Source organism: Haemaphysalis longicornis, unplaced genomic scaffold (genome assembly GCF_048455015.1).
Source record: "Haemaphysalis longicornis isolate Haplotype H1 unplaced genomic scaffold, Haemaphysalis longicornis Haplotype H1 scaffold_77, whole genome shotgun sequence".
NCBI classification, from domain to species: domain Eukaryota; kingdom Metazoa; phylum Arthropoda; class Arachnida; order Ixodida; family Ixodidae; genus Haemaphysalis; species Haemaphysalis longicornis.
The window spans coordinates 918,633-939,450 of record NW_027526439.1 but is presented as its reverse complement, the minus strand read 5'-3'; the positions used below and the strand labels follow the sequence as shown (position 1 = coordinate 939,450).

At 50.9% G+C, this 20,818-nt stretch overlaps 1 protein-coding gene across 1 annotated transcript; it reads left to right on the top strand.

The window, feature by feature from the left end:
• The first annotated feature begins 2,071 nt into the window (after positions 1–2,071).
• LOC144148106 (uncharacterized) lies at positions 2,072–10,617 on the top strand. Its single transcript, XM_077679695.1, has 2 exons — positions 2,072–2,115; positions 10,092–10,617. Exons 1-2 carry the CDS (start codon positions 2,072–2,074, stop codon positions 10,615–10,617), a joined length of 570 nt encoding a protein of 189 aa, XP_077535821.1.
• Positions 10,618–20,818: the final 10,201 nt, after the last annotated feature.

Below are 20,818 nucleotides of genomic sequence, written 5' to 3'. Positions count from 1 at the left end.
GCCTCCCTCCCGTTTAAGCGCGCTTAATTAGGTTCAGTATGTACCAACACGCCAGCACTAAGAGTCTTTTACTGTTCATTTCAGCACCGTGTCTGGTCACTTCATCTGCGCCATTTAATGGTTTTTTTTTTATCATCCGCCGTGACGGAAAACGTCCCCTTTGACGGCAAGCTCCGAGTAGTTTCACGTCACGGTGCGCGAGTTTGGACGGACCTGCGCGAATTCTTAAATTGTCGACAGGAAATCTGCCATGTAAGTTCTAATCCTTTCGTACTCCTGTTTTATAAAATTCTAGAGAATCGTTGCAAAAATGTTAACTTCCTGTCAGGAATGGTTCTAAAACTATGACCGTTTTCTGTTTTTTTTGGCGCCGGGAGTGGCCGCATTGAGTAGCACCTGGTGCCAAGGCAAGTAAAACTATCCTAACTTCCAAGACCGGGTAGCCCCTTAGAGGCCACGCTCGCGTTGTCGCCTGACTGTTTCGTTAGTTAACAGGTTAAATCAGCCCGGTAGGCGTATTTTTGGTAAACTTAAAACCAAAAATCAATATGACAACGAAACAATCACCGTAGCCCAAATGGGCAGATCTCGCTGTCCCTAATCGCCCAGTAGGCACGTTTTTTTACCCGCCTAGGCATTAAAAAGGTTGAAACAGGTTAAAAAACTTTTCTCTGCATCGCATAGGCGCATAGAAACAAGGAAAGGTCACAGCACTCGTGTAAACGGGATATAAACAGCCCGCACTAACCACACAACTAACTCGCCCACCAAGCATGGCTAAATTTCAAAAAAGGAGATGATGTCCTGCACAGGGGTCAACGACTGTTGAAAACTAAGGGGGAACTACCGCTACATTGGGCACTAGGTTACGAAGTGGAAGAAACTGTAAATACCTTCTCCGATACGTCAGAAACGTACCGCCTATCCCGGGCTAGGCATTGGATGAAGACCAGGGTAGCATCGCTAAAATTGGAATAACTCGAAAAAACCTGGGCGCAGAGAAAGATACATCCACCTGCAGTGGCTGCCCGAGCAAGGGTCACCTAAATATTTAAATAATTTTAAAGAAAAAATGCGGAAATATTCTTTGCCCTGATCTCATAGTCGCAAGGTATCCGGTCTTTACAGAACACAGGGTTGCCTAAATTTTGTGCATTATTGCGAAAAGGCCCCGTTGTTGTCACAGCGCACGATGAACAGTTTTTTTTGGAGTAAATTAGTATTAAAAGGCGACGGAAGACTCTAATACGACATCAGTGGCCTTTGTGGTGACCTTAGCTTCAAAATAAAATTGTTTTTTTATACACGTAAGCATGGCACTGGCTTACCTTTGCAACAGCCAGACATCAGTTGGCTTCGTCAGCACACCAGCGTCTCAGCTTATTCCTTCAGAACTGCGCGTAAAAAAAGCAAAGCCGAGAAGCATTGGCTCAAATTCACTGCAGGCGTGCGCAGCACGGTCACCCGGGGAAACTTCCCAGCTCTCTGGCACAGTTTCGTCTGGCTCTGTGCGGCCAACCGATGCAGGTATGCAGTCTTGACTGTTTTGGAAGGAGCTATCATCCCGGAAATCTAAGTGCTGCTCTTGAAAGGCTCAACCACGCCAGGAAGGCTCTTAGGGACATCAACTGCACTCCATCACCGGAGAAGGATCTGGCCACCCGGCCGTAGTAGTCGGCAGCCACCTCCTATGGCTGAAAAACTCGACTCTTCGTCCTCAATCCCCCGCAGCGTTATAGCACCTGCCAACGCGGGCAGTCCGAACAGCGATATAGCAGTGGGTGCTAAGAATCTCTGGGTGTTGGTACTCTCGTAGAAATAGACCTTTTTAACGTTCAACGCACGCACTTTGGATAGTCAGGGAAGAATAGCTGTATTATTAGAGGAGTTCTCGGACAAAAAGTCAGATAGAAGATTAAACGAAGTTAGAAGAGCATAAGGCTTGTTGTAGCTTAGTAACGGGCTTATTTTGTGCTATGAGGGGTGGGTCTTCGTTGATGGGATAGGACCTTCGCCCGTAGTGTCCTTCGCTGCCTCTGTATTTCACAGGGACAGGCAAGTCGATGGGTACATGTGGGATCCGTCGACCGCCAAGGACAAGACTCGAGCGTCAAGGTAGGAGAGAAGCGACCGTCAAGGTGTGCATTTAATGGAACGTCAGGGGGAAGGGAAGACATTACGATGATGCCAGACCACAGGCAGATTGACCTCTGTCCCTTCAAGACAATGGCTGGCCACACCAGGCCTATGGTGGTCGATGACGATGCGGCTGCGACCCCTTCGAAGAGATTCTACATGTTCTCGGCGGCCAAGGACGTGGAGCCAGCATGCTTCTAAAGGGTAGAGATGTTGAGCAGGCAGCCTGGTTCAATCGGGTAAGGTTCACCGAAATCGAAGTCAATAACTGAAGGGTGAAGTACTTTGCACTAGCCTCCTTCACTGCTGTCTGTGGCAGCCCGAGATTACTCTTTGGTTCCTGGAGGAGCTCCCGATGTGAAGACATCCAAGCGGGTTCTTCCCACCACAGTCGGGACTGTAGCATCGACTGGTCTCCTATTCATTTTTATAAGGCTCTCAGTCAGGCTCTTGCTTCTTGAGCAACACTGCCCTTATCCTGGGTCTTAACCCTTTCAGCCCTGAATTTTTTCAACTGGTCACATCTTTGCTCTTCTGCATTAAAGTTGTCGGATAGGTTGAGGTCCTGCTCCCGAGGAAGAGCGTGTTCCTATCGTGCGTCTTCTGTGACTTGAACCCTTGTTGAAGCGCGCACTGTATCTTTACTGAGTGTGGCTTCCGATTCTCCAAATCGTTCGACGGCGAAAGGTGCACTAGGCAGACTCGCGGGTACAACCATTGCGTTCTTACAGTTGACGGTTTTCGGTGTAGTCTGAACACGTCCTTGAACTGTCCAGCCCAGTCGTATTTCTACAGCTTTCATACTGGGTCCAACTGTTTTTGTTTCCTCTCACTATGTCCCAGTAGAAGTCGGAACCAATCAAAAAGGATATGCCCATGTCGCTTCCTGATCCGCGCAGTACAGCTGTCGTGTCGATAGATTGCGACTTTAAAACATTGATGATGTTCTGGTCTGGAGCAGGAATCATCTGGTTGCAGATGGACGAAACCTCCAGTGCTTCAACACTGAGTGCTTTTTCACCTGTAGGGTCCAGCAGGTTTACTCGAACTCTTCTTAGAGTTCCATTCGTTTCTTTCCCTCCGGAGACTCCTACGGTCAGGACCTCCTTTCCAAGAAATTCGCATTCTAACTTCCTAGAGGCTGCGGTAGTGATGAAACTCCGCTGGCTTCCACTGTCTAACAGTATCCTTTCGGCGTGACGGGCGCCGGAAGCCTGGAAGTTCAACATCTGGAGGAGGATCGCGCAACCTGTTTTTCCTGAGAGGAGCTGTAGGGGGGACTATATAAGTTGTACCTTTTCATGGCTCTCCGGATCTCCGTTGCACATCGAGGAGACATGTCGTCGTTTAAAGCGCAGGCAGGCAATCCTCTTTCTGTAATTTCGGGCGATGTGTCCTCGGGTTAAACAACGGAAGCAACGTGCGCATTTGGTAAGAAGGCTCGTATGTTCCATGGTTACGTCTTCAGCTTGGCAAGACGCTGCGTCATGTGAGGCGGAAGAAAAGAAGCACTTTCGTATGTCGGGAGCTAAGGCATGCAAACGCTGCAGTATGTTCATGTTCGAAAATTCCTGTTCGCAGCTGTTCCCCCGACTTGTCGTCCTTCCTAAAGTTCGTTAAATCCGACGTGTCCTGAATAACTGCTTCCAGGCACTCAACTTCGTTTCCAAAGAAGTCCATCAGTTCGTCAAACGTTTTCTTGTGGTCGATCGGTTGTTGCTCCCACTCTCTGCCAGTTGACCTTGAAGCAGTACACGAAGTTCTTGACCACTGGTTGCACTTCAGGATCATGTTTTGAGGGAGTGCTCGTAGAAGCATCTCACGTAACATGAAGCTATAGGTGTCCGCAGTTGTTCCAAGGGCGTTGAAGCTCCTACAGTGTACTTGAACCTCGTTGTAAAGCTTTCGAAGTTGTGCGACGGCACTCGAAGACAAAACTGCTGTGATTTCAATCAGTGCCCGCAGGTGGTCTTGAACAATCTGAGCCTGTTCGCTGAACCGCTTCAGGAGTATTTCTATTGCGTTGTTATAGCACTGTTCTGTAACAGGAAGCCCAGGTACTGCGGAAGCGGCCGATCCGGTAAGCAGGCTGGTCAAATAATTAAACTTTTCAGTGGCTCGCAGTTCCGAATTCTTGTGTACGGCATGCTCACATTGATTCCAGAATCTGGTCCAATGATGGCGGTCTCCATCAAACTTCGTCAGTTGTATGTTCGGTAGCTTCGTTTCGCTGGTTGTGGGCTCAAGATGAGGAGGTCTCGTTACAGAAGGCAAAACGAGACACTCACCAGCCTACTGGTCTCGAGATCTGTAGCGAAGCTCTGCCATGGTCTTCACGAAGTTGCGCTGGAGGTCTCTTCCGTGACCATTTAATGTCGTCGTCCAGCTTCTGGATCGGTCGAAGCATGGCCTCGGTCCCCTCCAAGGATATTGCTGCGTCCATCGTTGTAGTCAGGGTGCCACTTCGGAGGGCGTCTTCTATCTCCGTCAAGACGGAGGAAAGCTTGTGGCGAAGGGCAGTTCGTCGCTGCAGCTTGCGCTCGATTGGAATCACCCTTGGTCCTTGGAGGTAGGTCCGCCTGTCAGTCAAGCCGGAGCCATGGAAAAAAGGCTATCGGTCCTGCTTGTCGGCGTCGGCGTGGCAGACACAAGTCCCAGGTTTTGGCACCAAGTTGTGGGATCCGTCGACCCTTGAGGACGAGACTCGAGCGTCAAGGGTAGAGAAAAGTGACCATCAAGCTCTGTCTTTTAATGGAACGTCAGGGGGAAGGGAAGACGAAGCAATGCGTTCACTCGTGTACCCCCATACACATGAAGATGATGCCAGAGCACAGAGAGATTTACCTAACACATGGCAAACACACCGGAGTGAACAGATAAGACAATGGCTGGCCACAACAGGCCCATTGCGGTGGGTGACGATGCGGCTGCGACCCCTTCAAAGAGATTCGACAGCGTGCTCCACTATCCGGTTTATACCCTGGCTCTGCACGTCACTGCTGATGGGCTAACGCCGCAATAGTTAACGCACCATGCGAGCACTTACAGACCGACATCCAGTCACTGTAACACACCGGCAGCAATGTGTTTCCGGCGATTGTTGTTCGTTGTCTTGCATACAGAAAAAGAACATTAAATCGCGTAGGGCGCCGCAAAAATTAAGCGTTGCACAATGTTAAACGCAGCGGGGTACGCGGTGTCACCAATACCGTCACCAAAATTACTCAAGGTGCCCCGGGCATAGAAGGGCTTTAAAATAGAGAACCCATAACATACAGAGCAACTGCTATGATCGCAATAAGTGGCAGAGATAAAAGTATTATTTGTCTGTTAAAACACTTGACGGGACCCCGAAACATCTTTAGCCGGATCTCCAAATGTGAAACGCTTCCATCACCTGTCGAGTGGTTTTATTTCGTTCCCGTGACGAAAATGTGCTATCGGAGGAGATGGGTGAACCCTCATGCGTGGTGCAGTCTTCCCATAGTTGGGAGCCCTGCTTTATAATTTTTCAGGGGGTTTTTATGGTTTTGAAGACGTATGTTTAGGCATTGCCCAGTTTGGCTACCAGAAGTGTGGGCACATGTCATTGGTATCAGATAAAGAACACACGTCTCACAGCGAACAAAGGGGGAAGTATGTTTCACTTGGAATGCCTGTTCTTTGACGGCTTCTCACTGGGAGATAACATTATGTCTATTTCCTCGCATAACTTGGTTAATTTGTGAGGGTTGTTTTTCTACTTTCGTCCCTGTTGTGTGAGCACTTATATCTTCAATATGAAGGCAAACGATCCCTCAATATTTTACGTGTTGCCATCTTGGAACCGAAACTCCATGCTATCATTCACGCAATGGACTAAATACGTACATTCCCTTGGAAAACTAGGCATTCTGGCCACTGGCTTCTGATGGAAGAACACTTGTTCGGGACATGGAACAATGGGCCGTAGCCCAGACGGTTCTTGGCCTTGCGAGTGCACCATGTCCGTGGCAAGGTGCCCAAAAGCTACCCCGACACGAAGTTAGAAGATGAAAGCGAAATGCGCAGACAAGATGTTAAGCCACTGGCCAGCCTCTTTACTACAACAAAAAAGTGTGGCGATTCTCCACAACGCAAGAGAACAAAAACACGAACGACAAAATTGGAAATAAAACTCCGAAAACGTATGGAGAACTCAAGAGATTTATTAAAGATAAAAATCACCTCCTACATCCCTCCATCCATCCCGGGACCCGCTTATTGAACCGTTGAAGAACTATCAGATTACCACGAAGTACACACGCAGACAACGAGCCCAAGTCACGAGGAAGAAGATCAAATGCTGCTCCGGCTAACATCGAGTCCCTACAAAGCATTGAGCGAGCACCAAAGACTATGCCGTGGAACACAGCATGCCACACAGAAAAAAGGCCAGAAAGCACGGAATACCTATGTGCCTGCTCCTGGCATTTCTATTTCAGAATCCCTTCGTTGAATTGCCACGTAACAACCACGTCAACGATGACCACTCGGTCGGGTGCCCAGAGAACCAAGTCGGGCTTGAGGTTTTCGCCTCAGGACTTGTGAAAACCCTCTCCTCTAGCACCGTTGCTTCCGGGTTCTTTTTACAAGCAATCCTCGCGACTTGTTGGGTGATGAACTTGTGGCGTTCTTGGTGAACTAGGCTTAGAGATTCACACTCCTGAGTTGGATGAAAAGCCATTTCAAGCCTCTCTGCGCAGCGGCGACACAAACGTGTGGCTAGATAATGGGAATGTTTATTGAAAAAAGTCTTTGTCGGTGACAAGTTGGTTCACAAGCGCAATGCCCTAATGCGGTCAAAGTCCTTCAACAACTTCGAATCGTGTTGCAGCCACGAGTTGGCTTGCTGCTGTTGGACGTGCGCGAAAATGTCTTTGTTGGTGTATTGGTCCTTGATGCTGTTCCACTATTTTGCTGTACCCTTCTTCAGGGCAGCGTTGACCATCTTCACATCCGAGACACGTTCGGGGATATCGAAGAGCCTGAAATCCACTTTGGCAAGCACCCAAAATCTCATTGAAAAGGAAATTGGCGGCCGCGTAGGACAGTCGTAGTAGGTGGCATAAGGACTTCAACTGCACAGACCGTGCTGAAGAGCCCCCAAGGCCCTATTTCGTGCTGGAAGCCAGATGTGACTGCGAGGGAGCTTCTGTGGTAAGTGCATGATTTTCATTATCTTCATACCAAGGATCTTGTCTAGACGTCAGGATTCGTTGTTGACTTGAAGGGTATTTGACGACTGTATAGGAGAGCTGGGACCACGAGCTGACGAAGCAGTATAGTTTCAGGAACGGCTTGAGTGGTCCCTTCTCGATCAGTTGAAACAATTTAGTGGCCTTTGCGAAGTAAACCTTGAACGTTTTATTGACGAAGAGTTCTAGTCGGAGGAACGTGATCGGGCGATTAGGACCCAAAAAGAACAAGGTAGATGTCCAAAACTGTAATTTAGGCAAGTCGTAGAGGAAGCCATCAGTGTAGTGGTTTATTCTCCAACCGAAGAATAGCGACTTTGAAGGATTGATAGTTAAATTGACGTTAGTAAAATAATCCTCCGCTGTCTGTAGCAAACCCTGGAGACCCTCAAAACAGCCTGAAGGAAAAAGAATGTCGTTTGCGAATGTGACTACCGAACTACAAGAACCCCCGAGATAAATGCTAAGTTCAGTGGAATTGAGATTTCCCAAGGCTGGGTCAAGAACACAGTTAACAAGAAAGGGCGACATTGGGTCGCCCTGTTTTACACCCGTGTTGAAGCGAATATGAACCCCGTCATTGACCCCACCAGACCAGTATACTGTGGGTGTGTTACTATGGATTTTTCTGATGAGCGACTGCGTACGATCAGGGACATTAAGGAATTGTAGAGCGGCACAGATTGCTTCATGGTAAACCGAGTCGGACATGTTGCGGAGGTCGAGAAGAACGGCAAAGAAAGGTTTACAAGATTTTTCATTGTGCCGCATAAGCGCCTGTAAAATGAGCAAATTCGAATAGATACTGCTGTCATCAGAAAAGCCTGACTGGTGTTTATAGAATTTATTGGATTAAGCCGAACGGCTGAGTACCAACTTCGAAAAGAGTAGGAGAAAAACTGCAGATAAAGTTATGGGTCGCAAGCCCTCTGGCCCCAGGGGGTAGGACACTTCGGAATGAACACATTCTTAGACTGTTTCAACTCAAGCGGAATGACACTGTAAGGCCACCAGATATTCATAAATAACGCATGAGTCGGTAAGATAATCTTCTTCAGTGCCTTCGTCGTGATAAAATCAGGACCGGGTGCAGCCTTCTCATCTAAAGATCATAATGCATGTTCGACTTCAGGGGCGGAAAAGAGTCTTAGCATGTTTACTTTCAGTCGTCCGTTCCTTACCAGACAGGCATCTTGAAGAACTCTTTCAAAGTGCTGCAGATTTTAAAAAGTTCCACATCAAACAATACCATCACCAACAAAATCCTTCATCAGATCTTCATCCTGAAATGTAGTGGCATTCATGTTCACATCGACTGGTCACTTGGGCAAGAGGAGTCATAGCCAGGGAACCAGGCAGCCCAATCGGCTCCATGGGTGTGTCTAATCTCTAGTCCTGAATTGGCTCCTCCACCTTCTGAGACAATAGAGTTTTAGCATAGCGCGTATCGTCCGCTACGCTAAGGTTAGCGGGTAGCGGGCCCCGACTGGGAAGGTGCTAATTCGTTCCGGTGGGGTGGAATAGTGCCCCGGGCCCGCCTTCGTAGCACTCGTGCATTCGCTCTGCTGAAGGTAATTTCCTCGCCCTTCCCACGCGCTTCTGCGCCGTAGGGTTCCGCTAACCCGCCGCCATAGCGTGAGCCTCCCCAATCCGCAATTTAAAACTCTCTATTACCACCTGCCATGCAGGTTCTACGATACAAAAAAAAAGACCGCCTCAATGCCCTCCTTCCAACCATCTTCTTGTTCACTCTGCCCTCGCTCTCAAGGTCAGCTGAAAGCTTCATAAACCAATATTCTGCCAATGCTATCCTTACCCCACAGACCTTCCGTAAATGGTACACCTAATATCTGCCCTATCGATGTCCCTTCTCCACCTTCCCGACACCAGCCAGTCTCCAGCACCTGATTTGGCACTGTCCGAAATTCGCACGTTACAGGGACCTAAAGCCTCCCCAAAATACATTCTCTTTAAACATTGACCCTCGTACACTGGAATTCTCCATGCGGGCTTTAATTGCCCACTGTTCTTTCAAAAGCGGTACAGTGCGAGCAGTTTGGAGTCGTGAGCTCTCCTCACCCCATGCGGCCTCTGGAGCATTCTCAAGGAGCCCATCTGTTCTCGGTCGTACTGTCCGCCTATAAGATGTCCTAAGCTACAAACATCCCCTTCTATTCCCATTTCCGCTCCTTGATGTAGAGGCTTCCTTCCACAACAAAAGCTACTTTTCCTCCTTGTATTTAATGAGTACATAACGGTGAAAGTGTTCTAACATGAAGGAGTTGCCAAATAATATTGACTGTATTTTAAACAATGCATTTTTGTAGTGCGAATTATGGCGTTTTTCACACGATACCATCATATATGCGTTCGAGAGGAATAATGGAATGCGCGTTAGTAGCTCGGATTTTTATTTTGGAATATTTGAACATACTATTAAACTGCTTTTATTGTAGGATACACTGATTACTTATTGCAAATACAGATATCTGTATAAGTTGCTGCCATGGGCGGAGTCTGACTGAGCTGATTCGAAGAATAGAGCAGGGTGAAAGCGCTGACGGTGTCTACAAAGTAAACAAAGCTTCGGTATAGTTAGCAACAAATCATGCACAAGACGAAAAAAAGAACGACCTGTCGTCAACAAAACACACAGGTTATCCATGAAAGCCAATGCTAATTTGGGTACAAATGGTTTGGAGACTGAACCTAAACATTGGGCGCTGGCTGGTCTAACAGCGACGACCTGAAGAAGCTGAACGCGGGGCTTTACAAGTGGGAGACGCAGCTAGAGAAGAACGATCTGTACCCCGACTCGATGATCGGCTTCTGGAGCAAGCTGAGCACCCAAGACGCCATGTTACAGATCAAGACGGAGGACATAGACAACGTGACAAAAGACAACCAGGCGATAGTGGGACTGAACCGGCAGAGTGCTTTTGACAAGGTGAAGCACTCGGCCATCCTGTCCCAAATCGGCGTCCTGCGGATCGGGGAGCGCAAGTACAACTACGTGCGCGACTTCCTCTCGGCACGCACAGCCAAGATAAAATCAGGAGACCACTCTCTGAACGAGCGGAAGATAGGAAGTGTGGGCACGCCCCAGGGCTCGGGGAAATCACTGCTGCGGTTCAATCTTGTTTTGATTGGAGCCGCGAGACGCTTGGAAGCAATACTCGAAGTCCGTCACACCATATACGCGGACGACATCACGCTTTGGGTGCCGGATGGATGCGACGGGCACGTTGAGTCTTCCATGCAATAGACGGTGGACGCCATAGAATACACGATGAGGGCTACTGGGCTGATCTGTTCCCCGAACAAGTGAGAGTTACTTATAATGGCGCCGGTATCCACACCCAAGCAGGATAGTGATATCAACCTGTGCACGAGCAATGGGCAGACGATCCCGAGGTACCCAAGATCAGAATGCTGGGGTTTCAGATACAGGGCAACCACAAGAACAACGACACGGCATCCTACTGAGAGGCAAGGTAGCCGCCGCAATGCAGCTGATCAACCGAGTGGCGAATAGAAGATCGGGGATGAGGGAGGACACCCTGCCCAGACTGATCCAGTCCTTCGCGATAAGTCACGTTGCCTACGTGGCGTCCTTCCACAACTGGTTGCTTCTGTAGCGCAACCGCCTGAACGCGGCCATGAGGAAAGCGTACAAGACAGCCATAGGCGTGTTCGACAGCGTAGCATGGAGAATCTCTGACTGGGAATACATAACATCCTGGAGGAGATCACGGAAGCCCGGCGTGTCGGCCACATAGAGCGGCTCAAGGGTTTGAGAACAGGGATGAACATCCTTGCCTGGCTCGGAATAGAGACGGAGTCCGACCCTCATAGCCTCGTCAAGTAGGAAGAGTGCGACCTTCCGGCGGCAGTCAGAAACGCCGTCCGAGTGTACCCGTTAGCCAAGAACATGTATCCCACCCCCTACGCGGACAGGAGAGCGGCCAGAGCGAAGGCTGTGTTAGGACAGCACCTAAACGTCCGGGAACCAGATTCGTCAACGTCGCGGAGTACGGTGACCATGGGTGCTTCGCGGTGGCGGTGATAGACAGGAAGACGGTAGTCAAGGTGAACGCCGCGAGCATCGTCGCGAGAGAGGCGCAGCGAGCGGGAGAACTGGCCATTGCCCTGGCCATCGCGGACCGAGAGACGACGAGGGTTTTTAGCGACTCAAAGAGGGCGGTGCGTAATTTCGCCAATGGTTGGCTCGGCTCTGCTGTGAAGCAGTGCGGGTGCTCGAGCGGGTGCAGATCGATGGACGCAAGGTGACAATCAAGTGTTTCCCCGCCCCCGCGGGCAACGAGGTATCCGAACTCGCCACCAACCACAACGAGACGGCGAATGCAGTCGCGCGAGGATTAGCTGGCCGCGCGGCAGCAGTGGACCTGTCTGCAGAGTGGTGGACCAAACCGAAGGACAGCTACGATACCTTTCAGGGTATCATCAAATATTATAAAAACAGCAGGAGAGTGCTGGCACTGCCGCACCCCGAGCTAACGAGGAAGGAAGCGTCCACGTTCAGACAGCTGCAGATGAATTCACTGGTGACCCCTGTCGTCATAAAACACATACACCCAGAACACTATACGGAAGGCACGTGCGTGTTGTGTGACAATGCTAGGGCCTCGACTTCCCACTTGCTGTGGGACTGTGAAGGGCGACTGAACGAGGCGGCAACCAGGACAGACCAACTGCCGTTGATCCAAGTAGCAGTGCGCAGTTAGGACAAGGACACATAACTATCAGCCATCCAGGAGGTCCTGGCGGCCCTCGATAAGCTGCACCGGAGCGAAAGCTTCGGGGCGACGCCCTCCCTTACTAGGCAACAGCGTGCAACCCCGTAGTGAGTAGCGAAGGGGAGGTGCATGTAGGGGTGACGTCGGGATCGAATGAGTGGATACGTCCGGCTGCGGTATACACACTGTGTCTGTTGCAGGCATTCAACAAAGTCTTCCTTTCTTCAGTGAGTACTGCCGAACGAAAATTCTGCTGCTGAGTTTGTTGCGGTGATGGCAAACGAGGACGCTCCAAAGACATGGATGGCCAGTCAACTGCTAAAGAGGCAATAACGCAGAGTAGACCGCACCTGGAATGGTCGACAGTCCAAGCGCCTCCTGAGGTGGATATTCTGTGTAACGGGTCTGTGCAATTTAAAATTGGTGAAGGTCCCGAAGCTGCATCCGCAAACGCGCAATGGCGATTTGCGACAGTGGACCATTTCATCGACACAGTTTAAGGCACCAGTTCATGACAATCACAGCCTAACCAAAAGAGAAAGTTTCAATGCCTTTCGTTTCTTCTGGGTGGCGCAGCTGCTGCTTCGATTGCAGGTTACAAGCCCCCGAATACTGTTACGAAAATTCTGTGGCACATTTTTATGGCCGATATGGTGGCATATAAAGATTGTGCAAGAGTATATGTCCCAGGATTGGTGGCTTCCGTCAGAGGTGTCATAACAGTGATGTCGGCAGGCTACCCCCAACTATTGGCCCGTGTGTAATATCACGTGCGTGGTCTGGTAGCGCTGAAGCATTGCTTATCTACCCTTTAACTATGCTGATTGACCTTCGTCTCAGGTCGTCACCGATGATTTCGTCATTAATTAGCACCGACCAATTACCCATACCTTGCGGAGGTCCAGGCCAACAGGAAAACCACTCTTCCTAGAAGTTACTGCACCGATCATATCGCTCGATGTGTGCTATCGAACTGGAGCTAGATAAAAGAGCGATCATCAGTGGGAAGAACCGTGCTTGCACTTGAACACATGTTGCAAAGATAAATTTAGGCATGCCGCTAAACGCATATGCTCTATATCCTAGCGCCTCGTACAAGTGCAATTGCGTGTTCTGTGCATTAGAAAAGCACACTGCGGAGCGTCGCGATAGAAGTATTAGCCATCGAGATAAATTAAAAGAAGTTGGCGTGCAAAGTGCGGTGTTTCCGCTGTACAACGAGAGGCCATGTATTCTCAGATGAACACTGCAATATCGTGACCAGAAACTGGGCAGGAAGACCTGTGCCATCGGATGGTTGACGCTCGCTCTAAGCGCAAGAGACAGTTAGCGTAATAGGACTGAACGCCAGGGGGCTGCGACCCAGCACTCCACACATCTTCGACATAAAAGTGCTGCTGCAGACCTGTCGGGTTATGGATGCATAAAAATCCACCACAAGCTTATATCTCAGGCCTTGTGGATGAGGCAGTCGGAATTCCTTTGTGCGCGAAGATGCCCCCCATTGTAATGGAGCCGCTAATCTCCGACGGGGTATGCTTGCAATTGGAGGACAATAATTCCTCGGTGCGGGAGCGCGCGAGTGGATGGAACGCGACGGGGACAACCATCGGTCGGCGAATGCTCGGTGTGAGCTTGGACAGCACCGAATGCGATCGACACCCACCGACGGCACCCATGCTACCGCGCCAGATGGTCGCCAGTGACCGCCGCATTACAGGGGGCGGGCCGTAGTGCCAGTCGCTCGTACCCGCCACCACACCCGGCACCCGTGTCTTGCGCCGGGGAGTCTGGTCATCAACCCTCAGGCGGGGCCGCCATCGGTTCGAGAGGACCACGCGTCGGGGCCGCCGCCCCTGCCTGCCTCTCTTGGGCCTCCTTGTGAGAGGTCCGTGCTACCGCGCCTGGTCGCCTCGTGTGCCTACTGGGCTGCGCCACCGGGTTGGGTAACGTGAGGTTCGAGTGACGTGCGGCCAGCCAAACGGGACCAACACATCTGTGACCCTCGGCAAGTGTGATTGCGACAATCCATGTGAGCCCAGTCCAGATTGCACGCGTATGTAGCGCGTTCGCTACCCTTGCTGAACTAGGACTTGCGCGGGACTGTTAGGAGGTGAAGGACTGAATCCCGTTTCTTGTTTTTCTCCTTTTTCATTCGCGTTTGCTGCGTGTGTCAGCGTTTTGGTTTCTTCCCGTTTTGACCCATGACCCATTTGAGCTGTTTTCGCCGCATAATACATCTCTCCTACGTTTCCCCTTCGTGTTGTGGCCTCTGTCATCATTGATCTTGCGTACACGTCTCGTGGGTCATAACACCCGAATCCTGAGTTCATCGCAATTGGCGTCCGCGACAGGACCTCTTCAATAACATCTCGAAGAGTTTACGAGGTTTGTCCAAGAGGCGTGGGGACAGGGAACCGACATGTAGGTGGAAAAGATAGTGGCCAGCGGAAAGGAGCTGGAACTCCGGGATGCCGAACTGCCAGAATGGGCCGAAGCGGAGCAGGATCGGTTGCGGGATGAAAGGGCGGCAGAAAGGGAAGCTTTTAAGGCCGCAGCAGAGCTGGAACGCGCAAAGCAGGAGTGCCTGAGGCTCAGTTTAAGGCTAAAGCAGGCGCACAAAACAACTCACAAGCTGAGGTCTCCGTGGCAGCCCAACCAAAACCCGTGCCTGCCATGGCGACGAGCCCGCACAACTTTATGAGAGCAGAGATGACCTGGATGCTTACCTCCTAAGGTTCGAGAGGGTCGCTGCAGCTCAAAATGGCCGGAGAATAAATGGGCCGTCGGCTTGATCACATGCATCACCGGAGACGCGCTCTCCGTCATCGGGAGGATGACGCCAGAAGATTCTCTGGATTACCAAAAAGTCAAGGTGGCGCTCCTTCATGGGTTTCGTTTTACCTCTCAAGGGTATAATGACAAATTCCGCCAGGCTAAAGCAGAGGACGGCGAAACAGGAACTCAGTTTGCTACGTGGCTCTCCGGTTATTTTGACCGATGGCTCGAAACATCTGGTGTTCCCAAGATGTTCGAAGCGTTACGCGACAAGATGATCGCGGAGCAATTTTCCAAGTGTTGCTGGTCTAAGCCGGCGATCTTCATTAGATAAAGGGACTGCAAGTCGACCAAAGAAATGGCTGAAGCTTGCGATCACTTTCTCCAAGCACAAGCTCTCACAAACTTGGGAAAGACCAGGGACGAAAGAAATGAGTCGCAAGAAGACCTTTCATCCAAGAAAGGTACTCACTGCTTTTTATGCGGGAAAACCGGGCACTGTGCCCCAGACTGCAGGATCGCAGTACGGAATGTCCGCTGTGGGAACTGCAGAAAACAAGGGCATGACACAGGCAGCTGTCGCTCTAAGCCTCCGGATATAGAGCAGGTGTCGGCTTGCGGTATTGAGAAGTGTCTTCACGACAAACTGCAGCAGCACCGTGGGAATAAAGGCTCATTGGCATTACCACGTTTCCAGCGTAGGAAGCAACGCCAGATCGAAAAGAAAAGTGCTGGAGGGCGTATGCCAGTTGTAACCGGTGACATATACGGTCAACAAGATTCTGTTCTGAAACACACCGGCAGCAACACCGTCATCGTTCGACGAGAGCTGGTGCTTGATAGTCGCCTTACAGGCCAGGCTTCAACCGTCCATTTTGTGCACAATACCAACAGGAGACTTGAAGAGGCTTCCATGCACGTGGATACACCATACTTCAGAGGAAAATTCCTGGCCAAATGCATGGCAGATCTCCTGTACGACCTCACCTCACACTTGGAAACGTACCAGGTGTTAGGGACCCCAAGAATCCTAACCCTGCGTGGAAGCCACAGCCAGTAAGGCATTCAGCTACTCCAGCGGTGCTCGGTGGAGAAGCACATCCTTCTTGGGTCATGGAGAACACCAGCCACGTCCATCAGAATGTACAGCATAACAGGCCAGCAAGTCCCAGCATGTTCGCCGGCGTTACAAGAAAAGAGATGCGCCAACAGCAGCAGCTGTACAAGACACTAGAAAACTGCATGAAGATGGCATCTTCACGGTCCTCTTCCGATAAAGACAACCCCTGCAAGTTTGTTTGGCAAAAGGGGCTTCCGTACCATCGGTACGCCTTACCATGAGGCCGCCTCATTCAGCAACTTGTAATTCCGCATTATTTCAGAGACGCGGTAATGAAGAAGGCTGATGAAGGAGTACCAGGCAAGCATCGCTTCCTAAAAACAACTAAAAGAATTCTCAGGGGTTTGTATTGGCCAAACATCTACGCCGACGTCCGAAGATTTCTTAGTACGTGTCAGCCGTGCAAGACAGGAAATCAAGAAAGTGAAGTGGGCGTCGCTCTTATGAGAATGCTGCCTACCGTTGGCCTGTGCGTAATGGAAAGTCTGTTTTCAAGCAGAACGACAAGCCCATAGTGGACATACGGGCCACGATCAACACAAGCATCCTTTCGGAGGTCAAAGTTTTCAACCTTGTTTTGGCGTCTCTGCAGTGAAATGTTGTGGTCTCCAGACGATGCTTACTGCCGGTTCCCAAAATCTGTTGACTGTGCAAACATTGTTTTGTTTTCTTTCCCTGCCCCACTTTTCGCCCACCGGTGTCTTCTGAAAGTGTGTCTGTGGTTTCACCCCAAAACGCTTCCCAAAGCCTGGGGTAGTGCAATGGAGCCGCTAATCCCCGAAGGGGTATGCTTGCAATTGGAGGACAATAATTCCCCGGTGCGCGAGCGCGTGAGTGGATGGAACGTGACGGGTACCACCATCGGTTGGCGGAAGCTCGGTGTGAGCTTGGACAGCACCGAACGTGATCGACACCAACACACGGTGCCCGTGCTACCGCGCCGGGAGGTCGCCAGTGACCGCCGCATAACTGAGGCTGTGCCGTAGTGCTAGTCGCTCGTACCCGCCACCACACCGGACACCCGTGCCTTGCGCCGGGGAGTCTGGTCATCAACCTTCAGGCGGAGCCGCCATCGGTTGGAGAGGACCACCCGTCGGGGCCGCCGCCCCTGCCTGCCTCTCTTGGGCCTCCGTGCGAGAGGTCCGTGCTACCACGCCTGGCCGCCTCGTGTTCCTGCTGGGCTGCGCCACCGGGTCGGGTTACATGAGGTTCGAGTGACGTGGGGCCAGCCAAATGGAAACAGCACGTCTGTGACCCTCGGCTAGTGTGACTGCGACAATCCATGTGAGTTCAGTCCAGATCGCACGCGTATGTGGGTCGTTTGCTACCCTTGCTGAACTGGGACTTGCGAGGGTCTGTTAGAAGGTGCAGGACTGAATCCCGTTTCTTGTTTTCCTCCTTGTTAAGCAGAAATGCATTATAGTGGGGGGTTGTCGTGCGTCCCTTGGCCGGCGTCCGCAGCGCCTCTGATGATGATTGTGGCATGATGCCCCTAGAAATTGGCCAACCAAACAATCCACCACGAGATAGCTTCGCGTTCAACCACCATCGTCATCTTCCCGTAGGGGAACCGCTGAAGAAGTAGGAGAAGAAGAGAAAGCTGCGAAGAGGAGGGCTGCGTGAGTTTTAAGTGCGATGCACTTCTTAAGCAACCCTGAACCTGCGTCCACCGGCGATGTCCGCATAGCATACCCACGTGGGGGATTGGCCAGGAATCTCCTCGTCTTCCTTTGCAACGGGGGGAGATGGGCGCGCGCTGCCTGGCTGCTGACATGGCACACACCCACGTGGGGGATCGGCCAGCAATCGGGCGTGAGAAGGGCTAATGCACCCGCTTAAAGGAGTACTGACACGAAATTTCAAAGCTCAGATCCGCTCTAGCAATCAAGTACAACGACAACACAAATAGGTGTCTGTGAATAAATGCATCTTTCTTTCTTTGTAGTTGTGTGTGTGTGTGTGATCTCTCTTTCGCAAAGATTACCGAACCGCGCAAATTTAACTCGTGCATTCGCACTTTCACATTCTTCCCCTCGGGGAAATGCGGGGAATTTTTTGGCTACCGTTATCCTCCTCGGCCGGCGCATCTTCCCGATCTGAACCCGGTCGAAGAGCGGCTCATCGCGCCTCGACTCCCCTTCATGAGCATCAGGCGGCTGACTCGAGGCAATGGGCAGTTTGGAATCAAGGGACAGGCGGTGAACGTGCCCATCGACGTATTAAAGGTTGTGAGGGTGCCTTCCTCGCATGGTACCCCAGGACGTTGCGTTCGACGTTCGCATTTCTGCATCCTCGCAATCCCCCTCGGGGAGGTGCGGGGGAAATTTTTAAGTGCGATGCACTTTATAAGCGACCCCAAACGATCCACTGCCGGCGGCGGCGGCGTCCGCAGCCCTGCTCTACCTAGCAACGGCGCAGAGCGGAGAGGAGCGTCGGTAGCAACGGCGCAGTGACGTCACTCACCACGTGACGCCACGCCCTCACCGCTCCCTCGCGGCGCGGCGGTGTGCGCCGCGCGCATCCCTCTCCTCACCCGCGCCGTGACGTCACGCACCACCTCCTCTCCCGGCAGCTGCCGTGCGCCGCTGCGCGCGTCCCCCTCCCCCTTCGCTCGCTCCTCCTCTCTCCTCGCTGGCTGCAGCTGCGCGCGCACCCCTCTCTCTCGCGCGCCCGCCTCCTCTCTCAGCCACCTGGCTCGGCGCGCTCAGCGCGGCGTACCCCCCTTTATATGCAGCAATAAACCGCCACACCTCCGTGGGTCGGCTCGCGCGCGCTCTCTCGCTACAGTCTCCTGCTCGCTCTGCTCCAGTTTAGACTGTTCGCTGGCTGGGCGCCTCTCAAGGCGATGTCAGAATTGCTACGCCGTGGACTCTCGGCTCAAGAAATGCATTCGCACTTCCTCACGATTCCCTTCGGGGAGGTGGGGGCAATTTTTTTTTATTCTCGTTTGCCGCGTGTGTCAGCGTTTTGGTTTCTTCCCGTTTTGACCCATGACTCATTTGAGCTGTTTTCGCTGCATAATACATCGCTGCTATGTTTCCCTTTCATGTTGTGGCCTCTGTCGTCATTGATCTTGCGTACACGTCTTGTGGGTCATAACACCTGAATCCTGAGTTCATCACACCCGTGCACTGGACTTACGAAAGCATTGGAAGACAAGGCTGTAGCTCCGCACATTCGGACGGGGTGATTAAGCAACAATGAAAGGCCGTAGATTGAAGTGGTTAGTCCGCAGTAAATAAAACTGCACATTGTTCCCCTTTCAAGCGCTTTATGTTGTCATTTGCAAGGCGATCCTCCAATTACCCACTCAGAGTGGCTTTGTTACCTGTATTAAAAGGGGCGGTCAGAATATTGCGGGCAAACTAGGTCAGCTACGCTAGGCAGCTGTCGTCGGTATTAGCCTTCTGCTTGGAGCTGACACTTTTGGAATGTCCTCACAGGAATGCTACATCGTCACGGCAGAACAATATTTTACTCTGCCGTGACGATGTTTTGTTCGATAGGATATTCCAGGCGCCCCTCGACATCGCATATTGCACCGAACGTCTGCGTGTTACGAGTTAACCTCACGTGCGAGGCAGCGGGTGGAGTTGTGTGGTTGGGGGGTCATGAAAATATAAAATTTTCTGTTAAGACAAACGCGTCAATTGATCAAGATGAAACGAGCGTATTCTCTCACGAAACGAAATACGATGACGGTGACAAATTTACTCGAACAAACAGGAGGCAAACTTGTTAGAGACGCAGACACGATTATCAAAGCGACCCGTTCACGGAACAACCAGCCACGGTCGCAAGGATCCTGTCGAAGCCCTGTGAGGTGGCGCGAACTTGTGCGTCTAAGCAAGAGAGGACCTATTTGCGAAAGGAAACTGCGACCCTAGTGACACGCCTTTCGAGCAAGGAAAAGCGAAGTAGAAACTTCGGGAGGCGCCTTTTCTTTCCACCTAAAATGATAACTGTAAAGACAAAAGCAATTTCTACGCAAGGTGGCCGAAATGTCCAGACTCTTCGAAGCGTATCCACGCAATGGCAATTGCGTCACAGTTCTTGTGGTCAGTTATATGACAGATCGACGTTTAGAAGACCTGTCCAGTTATTGAATTTACGGGAGCTTGCTACTTTCAACCTTTTGTGCCGGCCGGAGAGGATGTTGTACATTGCGGTGAGTATAGAGAAATAATTTAGGTGGAGCCGACAGAATAAAAAGCTGCCCCGGGTTCTTTAGAAATAAACGTCATTGAAGACGGTGAGCTTACGACGCCGTGTGCAAATTTCGCAAAGAATTTTATCAAATGCTTATGAGATTCTTTTTTTCGACAGATGTAATGGGACCAGGGTTCTCCGCAGTTGGTGGGCACCTGTTTTCATCGCAAGCCGTCATGTTTAAATGCATCGCGGCACGCAGTCTTCTTCAGATTTCAAATTCACTTAATATTTCTCTTAATGTTGGGATGTGGTTGCAGCAGCCATCAGAGCTTCTAATTTCTGACCACTTTTTAACCTGGTATGTTGCAAAAAAACTACTAAGAAAACGTTTGTTGAACCGGGCGGAAAACATGAATATAGCAAAGTGTTAGCGCATTAGACTCCTTTTCTGGGAACCAGAATTCAAATGTAACATGATCACGCACGTGCCGCCGATATATACTGCATGGGAAATAGACTGCACGAAAATTTCTTGAGTAGAATAACAACTTCGAAGGCTTATAGCATAATTCAGCACTTGAAGTTTCCGCACTAAAATACGCAATTCATGCGCTTGGAGTTTAACACCTGTGTCCGCAGAAGCAGGCCATTCCATCATT